This window comes from Cynocephalus volans, chromosome 8, assembly GCF_027409185.1.
Source record: "Cynocephalus volans isolate mCynVol1 chromosome 8, mCynVol1.pri, whole genome shotgun sequence".
In the NCBI taxonomy this organism is placed as follows: Eukaryota; Metazoa; Chordata; class Mammalia; order Dermoptera; family Cynocephalidae; genus Cynocephalus; species Cynocephalus volans.
Genome location: NC_084467.1, coordinates 2,624,170 through 2,635,911, shown reverse-complemented (window position 1 = coordinate 2,635,911; position 11,742 = coordinate 2,624,170). Strand labels below are relative to the sequence as shown.

At 47.1% G+C, this 11,742-nt stretch overlaps 1 protein-coding gene across 1 annotated transcript; it reads left to right on the top strand.

Annotated features, from left to right (window-relative positions):
- The first annotated feature begins 219 nt into the window (after nt 1-219).
- C8H1orf174 (chromosome 8 C1orf174 homolog) lies at nt 220-9,302 on the top strand. Its single transcript, XM_063106485.1, has 4 exons — nt 220-324; nt 6,877-6,990; nt 8,039-8,521; nt 8,966-9,302. Exons 1-4 carry the CDS (start codon nt 310-312, stop codon nt 9,074-9,076), a joined length of 723 nt encoding a protein of 240 aa, XP_062962555.1. The 5' UTR covers nt 220-309; the 3' UTR covers nt 9,077-9,302.
- Nucleotides 9,303-11,742: the final 2,440 nt, after the last annotated feature.

Sequence of the window (11,742 nt, the reverse complement as noted above, 5' to 3'; positions counted from 1 at the left end):
AGGACGGGCGCCCCTCACAAACACGGCGGCGCCGAGGCGTCGAGGGAAATGCCCATCTCAAACATGGCCGCCCGACCGCCCGCCTTCTGGCTTCTGCTTCCTGCCCCAAGGCCCCAGCCCTGGGACCTGCGCCCCGCCCTCTTACGTAAAAAGCCGTTTGTTGGGTCACATGCCTGGGATCACCGGGCTGTGATTGGCCGGCCCTCTGGTGACGTCAGACGCCGCGGGCTGAGGGCCGCGGGGTTGCGGCTCCGCTGAAAACCGTTGGGGCGAAGCAGGGGGGTGGCGGCTGAGGCGCCGCTCACACTCATGAGGAGCCGGAAGGTGAGCAGCCGAGGCCCGGCGGTGCTGTGCCCGGCGACGCGGGGGCTCCGGGCCACCCACTGACTGGGGAGCCGAGCAGGGGCCACGGGACGCCTCGGCCGATGGGCCGCCTGCGCCAGGGCCTCATCTCGAGGGAGGGGGCTCCCGACCAGTCCCCCGACCACTGCCCCGAGCTGGGGACTCCCGACCAGTCCCCCGGGGAGAGGGGCTCCCGGCCACTGCCCCGAGCTGGGGGCTCCCGACCAGTCCCCCGAACACTGCCCAGAGCTGGGGGCTCCCGACCAGCCCCCCGGGGAGAGGGTCTCCCGACCAGTCCGCCGAGCTGAGAGCTCCCGGCCCACTGCCCCGAGCTGAGGGCCCCCGGCCAGTCCCCTGGGGAGAGGGGCTCCCGACCACTGCCCCGAGCTGGGGACTCCCGGCCACTATCCCGGGGAGGGGGTCTCCCGGGCCACGGCCCAGGGAACTGGGGGCTCCCTCTGCAGGACTGGTCTCAGTTCGTGGAGGTGTAGCTGGCTGCGGAGCCAGATGCTCATGTCCCTCAGTTGCTGCCATCCAACGGTGGTGGCTCAGCACGTGACCCCAGCTTGGTCCTAGTTAGGTTTTGTGCCAAGTGGGGTGGTGGGGGTGAAATTAGAGAGAAAAATGGAGGACAGAGCACCTGCCACCCCAAGTGGCTTTTCCCCAGTGTCCCCCTTCACCTGGCCTCTCGTGGTTTGTTCAAATGGAATGGCCGCAGGTGAATTCTAATTCCTTTCTGACAGACTCTGACTTTTGATGGAATTGTTCAGCCTGTTTACATTTAATGTTATTGATACCATTTCACTTTTTTTCTTTATACTTGTATCTTTTTTTGCCCCCTGTTCAAGTGGATTAAAGTGGATATTTGCTTTTGCGTAAGTGAATAGTTTCTAACGTAACATTTTAATTTAATGAATATTTTGCTATATTTTTTGCTTCTTTCCCAGTGGCTGCTTTGTTTTACCACTTATACCTTACTTGGTCAACCAGATTTATATTAGCTTAATTCCAGAAATGTTACTCTTATATAGCCGTTTTCCCTTTACCCACTTTTTGTGGTATTTATTACATCTATTAATGTTACAGATTCAACAGTAGTGTTATAATTATTACTCTACCATCTGCAGTCATTTTCTTAGCTTAATACAGCTTAGCATCCACTAGCTCTTTTGTTTTATTGGCAAATATAGGACATTACGGTATATATTATATACATATTATCGTATACAATTGTTTTTAAAATCAGTTAAGAGAGGAAAGAAAAATATACATTTAAGCTATCTTTTATAAGCACCTAATTACCTTTACTGGTGCTCTCCGGTTTCTCTGTGTGGATATGAATTACTTTCTGGGGTTACTTGCTTTCAGCCTGAAGAACTTCCTTTAGTATTTCTTATGAGGTGAGTCTGCTGGAAACAAATTCTCTCAGGTTTTGTTTATCTGGAAATGTCTTTTGTGGCGAGGGTTGCCTTTATCTTTGAAGGAAAGCTTTGCTGGATACAGGATTCTTATTTGACAGTGTTTTCTTTGAGCACTTTGATTTTTTTTTTTTTTTTTTTTTTTTTAAAGATGACCAGTAAGGGCATCCCAACCCTTGCCTTGGTGTTGTCAGCACCACGCTCTCCCAAGTGAGCTAACCGTCCATCCCTATATAGGGATCCAAAACTGTGGCCTTGGTGTTATCAGCACCACACTCTCCCAAGTGAGCCACGGGCCGGCCCTTGAATATGTTTTAATATTCTTACTGTATTGTGGCCTCCATTGTTTCTGCCAAAACATCAGTTGTTCATTTATTGAGGTTCCTTTCTAGTAAGGAGTCCTTTTCCTCTTGCTGCTTTCAAGATTTTGTCCTTACCTTGACTTTCAGAATTTTTATAATGATGTGTCTATTTTTTTTTATCTCTTTGCATTTATCCTTCTTGGAGTTCAATTCTTTAAGATTCCTGGATGTATAAGTTGCTGTTTTCAATAAATTGGGAAGTGTCTTAGTCCATTTTGTGTTGCTATAACAGAATACCTGAGACTGGATTATTTATAAAGAAAAGAGATTTATTTGGCTCACGATTCTAGCGGTAGGAAGATCCAGAATTGGGCAGCTACATCTGGCAGGGGCCTCAGACTATTCAACTACAGGGTGGAAAAATGGAAGCGGAGCCGGGAAAACGGAATGGGAGCTGTGTGTGCATAGAGATCTCCTGGTGAGAGAGGAAAAAAGAGAAACCAAGGAAGCCAGATTCTTTTTAACAACTGCTCTTGCAGGAACTAGTCCATTCCAGTGAGAATTAGTACTCACCCCCGAGGAAGGGCATTAGTTCTGTTCATAAGGAATCCACACTCATGACCCAGACACCTCTCACTAGGTACCACCTCCCAACACTGCTACATTGGGGATCAAATTTTAGTATGACTTACGTTGGGGACAAACCATATCCAAACCATTGCAGGATGTTTTCAGCCATTATTTCCTCAAATATTTTTCTGCTCCTTTGTCTTTTCTTTCTGCTAGTCCCATTACATGTATGTTGGTGCACTTCATGGTGTCCAACATTTCTCTGAAGCTCTTTTAATTTTTCTTCATTCTTTTTCCTCTCTGTTCTTTGGCTTGCATAATCAATCAATCAATGCCTTGGGTTGAATGTTCCCCCAAAATTTATCCCCCCACTGTGACAGTGTAAAAAATGTGGGAAGTCTTATTATGGTAATTGAAAAGTGAAGCCTTGAAGAGGTGATTAGATTATAGGACCATGCCATAGTGAATGGATTAATAATGGTGGTCAGGAGCATGTTTCTGAGGGCTTTAAAAGAAGAGCACATAAGAGGTTGGTCTCTCTCTGCTCCACCATTTTCTGCATGTGAGACCCCTGGGTCACAGTCACCACCACCAAGGCCTTCTCCAAATGTGTTCCCTGGACTTTGGACTTCCCAACCTGTAAAACTGTAAGCAATAAATTTTGCTTTCTTATAAATTACCCAGTTCTGGGGGTTTTGTTATAAGCAACAGAAACAAACTAATACAATCAATCTTCAAGTCTGCTTATTCTTCCTTCTGCCAGTTTATATCTACTAGTGTGCCCCTCTAGTGTTGTTATTGTTTTGTTTTGTTTTCTTTTTGATTTTACTTTGTTGTACTTTTCAACTCCAGAATGTCCATTTGTTTTCTAAAATATAATCTCTCTCTTTACTGACAGTCTCTATTTGGTGCACCATTGTCATATCTTTCTTTACTTTATTCATTGTTTCTTTAGCTCTTTAACTTGTAAAGGAGTAATGGCTTCTTTTAAGTCTTTTTCCGATAAATCCAACATCTGGCCACTCTCACAGGCAGCTTCTGTTGCCCACTTTTATTCTAGTGTATGGGTCTACTTTCCGGTTTCTTTGCATACTTCATTTTTGTTGGAAACTGGACATTTTAGATAATACATTGTAGCAACTCTGGGTACTGTCCCTCACCCCACCCTGGGGCTTGTTACTGTTAATAAGATTGTTTATTTGTTTAGTGACTGGGTAGGTTATTTAGTCAAGTCTGTTTCCCCTGTCAGTGTTCAGCCTCTGATGTTGCTGTAGGGGGCTGGGGCGGGGGGGTAGCAGCAAGCTTTGGGTAAGCCTACAGCCACCCTGTGATACAGTGGTTTTAGTGGGGCACTTTTCCTCTCCTTCCCTGGTCACACCCCACTGTTAAACTCCACTATGCCAATTGATTGCTCTACTGTTCTCAGCAACAGCCTGGGGTATAAATTGCTCTACAAACCAATGTGGCTTCTTTGAGAGAATAGTTTCTACAGTCAGTGTTTGGTTAGTTTGTTCCAGCTCCAGCAGGGCTCCTCGAAGCTGGTTCTCTCCTGCAGACTAGCTTATCCCACAGCTGAGCCTGTGTCTTGATTCTCCTCCCAACTGCCTTTCGTCACAGTGACAGCTCCCTTAGGCTTGAACTTCACACTCTGGTGCAAATGAAGTCAGTGCCTTTGGGAAGACATTGTGAGCTCTCTGTTTTGTTGTCTGCCTCCCCCCCAGCCCCCACCCCATCCCCAAGGCAGTACCTCTGAGCCAGGGCTCTGTGGCTGGGGACAGTGACACAGAGGCTTCCCTCTGAATGACACCCCTGCTCTAGGAGCTGAGCACTCTTGGGGGGATGGGGGGTATGAGGGCAGCAGCAGCCTGAGATCCCCTCTGCTCACCTTTCCTGGCCCAGAATCACTGCCTCGTGAGCCGGAACAAGAGTGGTGGGGCCGGAGTCTTCCCAGCACGCTGCACCCAAGGTGGAGCCTCCATTCCACAAGTAGGGTTTGGCCAGAAGAAGGGAGGCCCCTCCCCTCAACCTCACTCGCTCAGGACTTAGCCTTCGCAGCAGGCAGGGTGAGGAGCACTGCTGTCCTGCTCCTCCTGGGAAGAGCGCCTTCCCACGGGGCTGGGCAGGGGCCCTGTTCGTGGCTGCAGCAGAGGGGCGTCCACACACCACAGACTGGCCTTTCTTACCAAACTTCTGTAGGCATTCTTGAGCAGAGGTTTCTTCAGTGGCCGTCTGCCCACAGGACCACTCCCAAAGATGTATAAGCGGTTGTTTCTCTACTTTCTGCCACTTCTGCTGGGGAGAGGGTCGGCAAAGTTCCTGGTGCTAGATGCTGGAAGTCAGTCTCTTCCAGCCCTTTTTGGAAAACTACATTTGTGCTTCTGACATCCCAGCTTTTAAACTCTCTACTTGGAATAAGAAAGTCTTTGGTTTTTAGAATGTTTATGTGGGAGCAGTCCACGTTGCCCAAGTGAAGAGCAAGAACTCAGCGAGTTAGAAAAAGTGTCATGGATTCTTGACATTTTGGAGCGGGTACCTTAGAGCTGGCTTCCCCACGATGAAGCTGAAGCACTGTTACATCTGGCTCTTGCAAACCCAGTGGGACAACACATGGCCCGCTCAAGTGCCCAGCCCCACCCCACCGAAAGCATTTGGAAGCACCCGCAACTGGAAAGGGCCCACACAGCTTAGAACATAGAGCCGTGACAGGTTCTCTGGTTCCGTCCCTTCTACGGGAAGCCAGTCGGTTCAGGCAGCTTTTGGGGATCACATCCGGGATGCACTGTAGTGATGGAGCAGGGACTTCAGAGCCAGACATCACTTATGTAACCTTGAACAAGCTCCTTGCCCGAGCCACCCTCATCTGAGGGGAGGATGCTGCACTTTTTGAAGCTGTTCATGCACCCTGGCACGGTACCTGGCACATCAGCACTAAGAGATAGCAGCTGTGGCCATCTGTGTCGGAGGACTCCTAGCAGGAAGGAGTGGATCATCAGTGGCTTTCTAAGACGAAATATTTGTTCCCTACTGTGCAAGGGACAGCATTTTAGGGAGACAGACTTGCTCAGGACTGGGTGGTAGGATTTTGTCCCTACAAGAGAGAGGTTCATGGCAGCTCTTAGAGGCCCTATGACCTCTGTAGGCTTAGTTCCCACTGTGTGACTGTGACCGTAACTGCTACCAGGGCTCTTTCAGCAAACCTCTGCTCTTCTTGAGAGGATGTGAGCCCAGCCCCAGGTGTGCCCACAGCAGCACCTACTTCATCTGGCCTGTGAGCACCTTGTTTGTACTGCCTGTAGCTGGGCAGGTGCTGTCCTTCCATAAGCTGGAGGCATTTTCTTTTCTCTCTTTTTCAAAATGCATTCTCCAGTGGCCGCAGTATCATGGAACCTTGGAGCTGCCACCTCCCGGGGCCTTTGGAGGCATCTTGGGTAGGGATGGGTAAGGCTTCACTGTTGACAATTTCTAAACTGGCCCATTTCCTTTTTTATTTCTTTTATCTGCTGTTCGACAGAGTGCCCTTCATCCGACCCCTCTGGATTTCCAGTTCAAGGGCTTGTTGTGACAACAGCTTTCGAGCCTTTTACTCACAATTTCTACCCTTATTACTCATATTTATTATTTCTGTTTATTACTGACTTTTATTTGTGTCACATTTTAAGGTGAGATTTAAAATGTATTACTAAATGCAATATGGTATCCTGGACTGGATTCTAGAATAGAAAAGGGAATTCATGGAAAAACTGGTGGAATTCAAATAAAATCTGCAGTTTATTAACAGTATTATACCAGTGCTGGTTTCTTAGTATTAAAAAATGGACCATGGTTGTTTAATATCAGCAGAAGCTGGGGTAAGGGTACATGGGAACCCTCTACTATTTTCACCACTTTTCTGAAAACCCAAAATTGTTCCTAAATAATTTTACATTTTATGACTTTAATTCTTTTCTTGTTACTAAGACTTTCCTTTGCATTCAGGATAAAATAGCGGCGGACCAGTTTGTTAATATTAAGATTGTGAGACAGAAGCTAACTGCTTTCAACTAGGAAAATTAGGACTACAGTTTAGGGAAGAGCCTGAGAGCAGGGCTGGCTTCTGTGTCTGATGAAGCCACAGGTATCTGTGAAGATAATAAAAACCTGGGGGTGGAAGGAATTGCCTTCAGGTTTTCTGTTGGGAAATTTCACAACACGCTCATGTTTCTTTCCTGAGAGCATTTCTGAATGACCATCTCAATCTGGTCCAGCTCACAGTTGGAGTGCGATCTTCAGCCCGCCTGAAAGCCCGAAGTTGTCCCACAGCCAGGTTGGCCTCTGCTCAGGAAGTCACTAGCTCCACGTCTGCCAAGACAGCATGTCTGGTGAGCCTCACTGCCACAAAGAACACCACGATCTGACTCACAGGTCCATTTTTATACAAAATTGTCACTCTAAGATGTGTCGTATTAGAAAAATACTGAATGTTGCCTATACGAGGGTACTTCAGAAAGTTCATGGAAAGATTCACATTATCTTTTAATTCTATTTTTTCACGAACTTTCAGAAGTACCCTCAGATACCAGAGGGGGACTATTTCAGAGAAAAAGGTGACACTGCTATAATTGCTTCCAAAGAAAGATACACTCTCCAGTCCAGGGCTTCCTCCCTAGCATCTGCCCACCAGTGTGTGTGTATCTCAGACACTTGGGCTCTGAGGCCCACCTTTGCTGATCATTCAGCTTGGCAGGTGGTCCGTTGGGTGGTGGTGGTACATTACTACTATACTTTTGCCCTAAAGCCTGCAAGAGAACTGTAAAGCAGGCTTGGGGGAGGAATCACTGTAGTTTGCTGTTCAATAGAGTGCAGCTGTTGTTTCGGGGGGAGTCTTGGTTCCTAGACTGACCCGGAAGGTAGAAGTGCTTCGCCGAGCCCACAGCCCAGTGGGTGGGACTTGGCTGTACCCCAGCAACTAGCAGTGTCTCTCTCAGTCAATTACGTGTTAAAATGTTCTTGAAGTCAATTTAACAAATACTTGTTGGGCACCTACTACATGTCAGGCCTTGTTGGGTGAATAAAGCAAAGATCCCTGCCTTCGTGGAGTTTATATTTGAGTGGAAATGAAGGAAAACTGGATTCTTGCATTATAATTTTTTAACGTGTAAATACATTCTTCTGAATTTGCCTCAGAAGATATAGCACCCCTAAGGAAAACTGCCAGTGTAGGAATGATGTTGGGACGTGTGTCTAGCTTCGTTCCCAGCCGTCAGTTTGGATTTTCTTTGGTGGCAGAACAGTGAAACAACTCTGTTAAAGTTGTGGTTACAGCATTTACATTGTTTGTGATGTGAGAAGAAATACTGGCCTCTGGATTGAGCCTTTTTTATTTGCTAGACGTGTCTGGTTTTCCCTTACATTTTTTTTTCTTTACAGACTTCTTCATCACACAAAGCCACGGACAGAAGAACTTCCAAGAAGTTCAAGTATGACAAAGGCCATCTTGTGAAGTCAGAGTTACAGAAACTAGTCCCTAAAAGTGATTGTGCTTCTTTGCCAGAAGAAACTCCTGAGACCCCTTGTAAAAATGAGTTTGCTGGAGACGGTGCCTTGCTTCTGGGCAGTAAAGCTGGTGTTGCCACACGACAAGAGACTGCTGCTCTTCCCCTGGGTCACTGCAGAGCTGTGAGTGATCCTTGCTCAGGAAAGACTGAAGGTGGCCTGTCCACACCAAAACACAGTGCCAGTTCTGGAGCAGAAGAGTCTAATAGCAGTGCCACCGTGCAGGATGAGTCTGTGCTAGAGTCAGAGGAAGTCCAGACGCCCCCACTTCAGATAGACAACAGCGTCTTTCTAGACGACGACAGCAATCAACCAATGCCTGTGAGCCGATTCTTTGGGAACGTTGAACTCATGCAGGTAAGACAGTGCCTCTTTCCTCCATAGGTACTCAGGCAGCAAGCTGCACATGCAAGTTATGTACTCCCAACCCACTGCTTGGAAATAATGCCTCAGCACACAATTAAACAAATTAATCATTTTAACCCACAAACAGAAAATAAAGCATTTGCTGATGGCTTGCTCTCACAGCCCTCATGTGTGTCTGGACCTGCCTCCACAGGGCTTGTCGTTGCATGAACAGCCACCCAGTACTTGCTGCTCTCTCTTTTGTTTTGAACTCAGTCTTTCCTTCTCCTCTTTACTTGATCGACCCAGCAGGGAAGAAGTTCTTATCTAGAGACGAGTGCTGGGACTCAGTCATCTCCACACGTCTAAAGGGAGGACCGCTCTGCAAGACCCAGAGCTGGTGGGTGGGGTGAGCAGTGTTGTGCGTGACCAAAGTGTCTGATCTCTTCCCCTCAGGACCTGCCACCAGCATCCTCATCTTGTCCTTCAATGAGCAGACGAGAATTCCGAAAAATGCATTTCAGAGCCAAAGATGATGACGATGATGATGATGATGCAGAAATGTAGAACATATACAAAATGATTTCTTTGCCTATTTAATACAGTGAACAATCTGACAAGTTAGCACATTACAAGATTTATATAAAGTGTATCTCCAAGAGAATGTGTTGTTAATCACACTTCAGAACTGACCCATAAATGTCAATGGTGCGAAACACCGAACACCTGTGGAAGGTTTACTGTTGTACCTGGGACAGTCTTTGAGATCATAAAGCTGCTGTTTCTGTGCTGATGTCTTTTCTTACGTACGTACGTACATACACGAGGATGATTTGAGTCAGCTGGGGGGACTTGGGGTTAATGAGAGAGACCTTGGTAAAGAAAACTCTTCACTTGAGCTCGCTAGTTTTAGTAATATGCAAGTTTATTTTCTATTGTCAAAACATGATCATTCTGATGATTAATTCAATACTCGTTCTTAAAGAACTCTTTATTTCTGTATATGAAGCTGAAGTTGACCTTGGAAGTTTTGCAAAATACATGTGGGAAAGAAAGAAAATATATTTTGAAAATATTTTTAAAGTCTTATGTCCCTAAAACTGTATTCCTTTCTAAAATGTTTGAGAGCCAAGTGGAGGAAAGGATTCTATTCCCAAGTCTTATGAGGTTGGGCCTGTCTCTTAGATCCACTAACCAGCGGGAGAGGCGAGGCCCTTGGGCTGAGCTCTGACCAGAAAGTGACATGGTCCCTTCCCTTCTCTTCCCCTCTGTCACTCATCTGTGCCGTAGAAGTGTTGAGCTTCCTCACCCTGTGTGTTGGGGAAGGCTAGCCGTCCAGAAAAGGTTGTGCTCCCTTCCAGGGTGTAGACGTGTTCCACCCCCGCCAGGGACTGCGCTCCCCAGGCCCCTTGCACAAGGAGCGCCTTGTGACATGCTCACCAGTGGGCAGTGGAGAGAAGCCACGTGGAGCTGGCTTCTCCACTGCCAGTTCCTGCCACCAGCTGCACGCAGGGGCCAAGCAGAGCGACCAGGAGGAGGGGCTGAGTCCCCGGTGACCAAGCACAAAGAGGAAAGGCTGCCTGCTATGTGGGACTTTTCAAGAGAGAGCAAGAGTCTTAACTGTTTTTGAGCTGTTACACATCTCTGGTTTAGTTATAAACAGCAAGGCTTAACCCCATTAAAACATCCTATGAAGTACAGGAAGTATTTTACCTAACAGATAAATTGGGAGTAAAATGTAGCTGAAGTGTCCTTTAATTTTTCGGCTCTTTTACTTTTCAAAAACTGCCCTCCAAAAGCAACATTCCCCAGCAGTCAATCTCTGCTTCCAGTGTGGTCACGTTCCTATTAGCTATGACCTTATCCCACAAGAATAATCTTGTGATTTATTGATCAATGAACTATAACTTGCATGTTGCTCACAAAGCCATTTTATGGTAGCCAGGGACAATCATTTACAACTTTAGATTGCTACATGAATGGCTAATAATAACAGGACCTGTGTCTGTGGTGTCAGAGCTGCCTCAGATTTGAGAATTTTGTCGTTACTGTAAGCAGACGTCTGCAAGCAGCACTGTCCTGAATGACAACACTCCTGCAGAGGAGATACATTGCTACAGTCCCAGCAAAGTGGATAGAGTGTCTGTTCTGGGGCCATCCCTGTCCACTTGGAGTTTCTAACTTGCACTGACAGGCCTCCCCAGGTAGAGACACCTTCCTAGTCTGCCTAGACTTTTAAAAGTAGTCCTCTGAAAAGAAGGTCCCCGCATGCACTGCTTTTCCTCTCTAATTGGCAATGCAGCTTAAAGTGAGGCAGGGCTGTCCCTTCCCCAGGTGACAACTGGCTCCACGCTGAAGACATATCTTTCCGTGTGGCAATTTGGGGAGTCTTTGAAGGACAGAAAACCCCATGCAGAATCTCCTAGGTGGTGAGACAGTGGCAGAGATGGCAGGTCTAAATCAGTGAAGGTCACCATCAAGTTAGAGTGAAGAAGTAAAACGTGGGTGTCCCAAGTGAGGAAACAGCCCAGACGAGGGCGGTACTGCGAGAGCCTTGCAGGATGTTTGGGGACGGTCAGTGAGGTTGTAAAGGGACAAGAGCAGAGGACTCGTTGTGTGTGTTCCCGAAGCAGAACCACGTGACAAAAAACGGGCCAACGCAGAATGGCTGTAGGGCTAGTGATACAAAACCAATGCAGAGTCAGCCCTCAGGACAAAGTAAAATCTCAAAAAGCACGTTAAAATAACTAACCGTGAGCACCCCAGTGATACACTCGGCCTGTACTGTCTGCCAGCATCTAAAATGAGTGCCCTACTGCGGGAGGCCAAGTTGTGTTACAAACATGAATTTTTAGAAACAATTTCTAATGTTTGCTTTGCAAAACTATACACACGTGCTTGAGCAGTGTAAAAGAATATTAGTAGGTGCGTGCCGAAAGCACTCCTTGCTTCACAAGATGGATTCTTGCAAAACTGACAACAGAAAAAACTGTATTTTCCTCCTCCCTATGCACACCGTGTTGGGACCCTAAGACCAGCCTCAGACTCAACGATTCTCTAGAAGAAATCACAGGTCTCAGAGAATGGTTAATTATAGCAAAAGGATACAAACTGAAACGGCAAAGAACAGGGGGCAGAGTCCAGGAAAGACCAGGTGTGAGCTTCCAGATGTCCCCTCCCAGGGGAGTCACATGAGGATCCGCTGAATTCTCCCACCAATGGCGGGTGCCAAC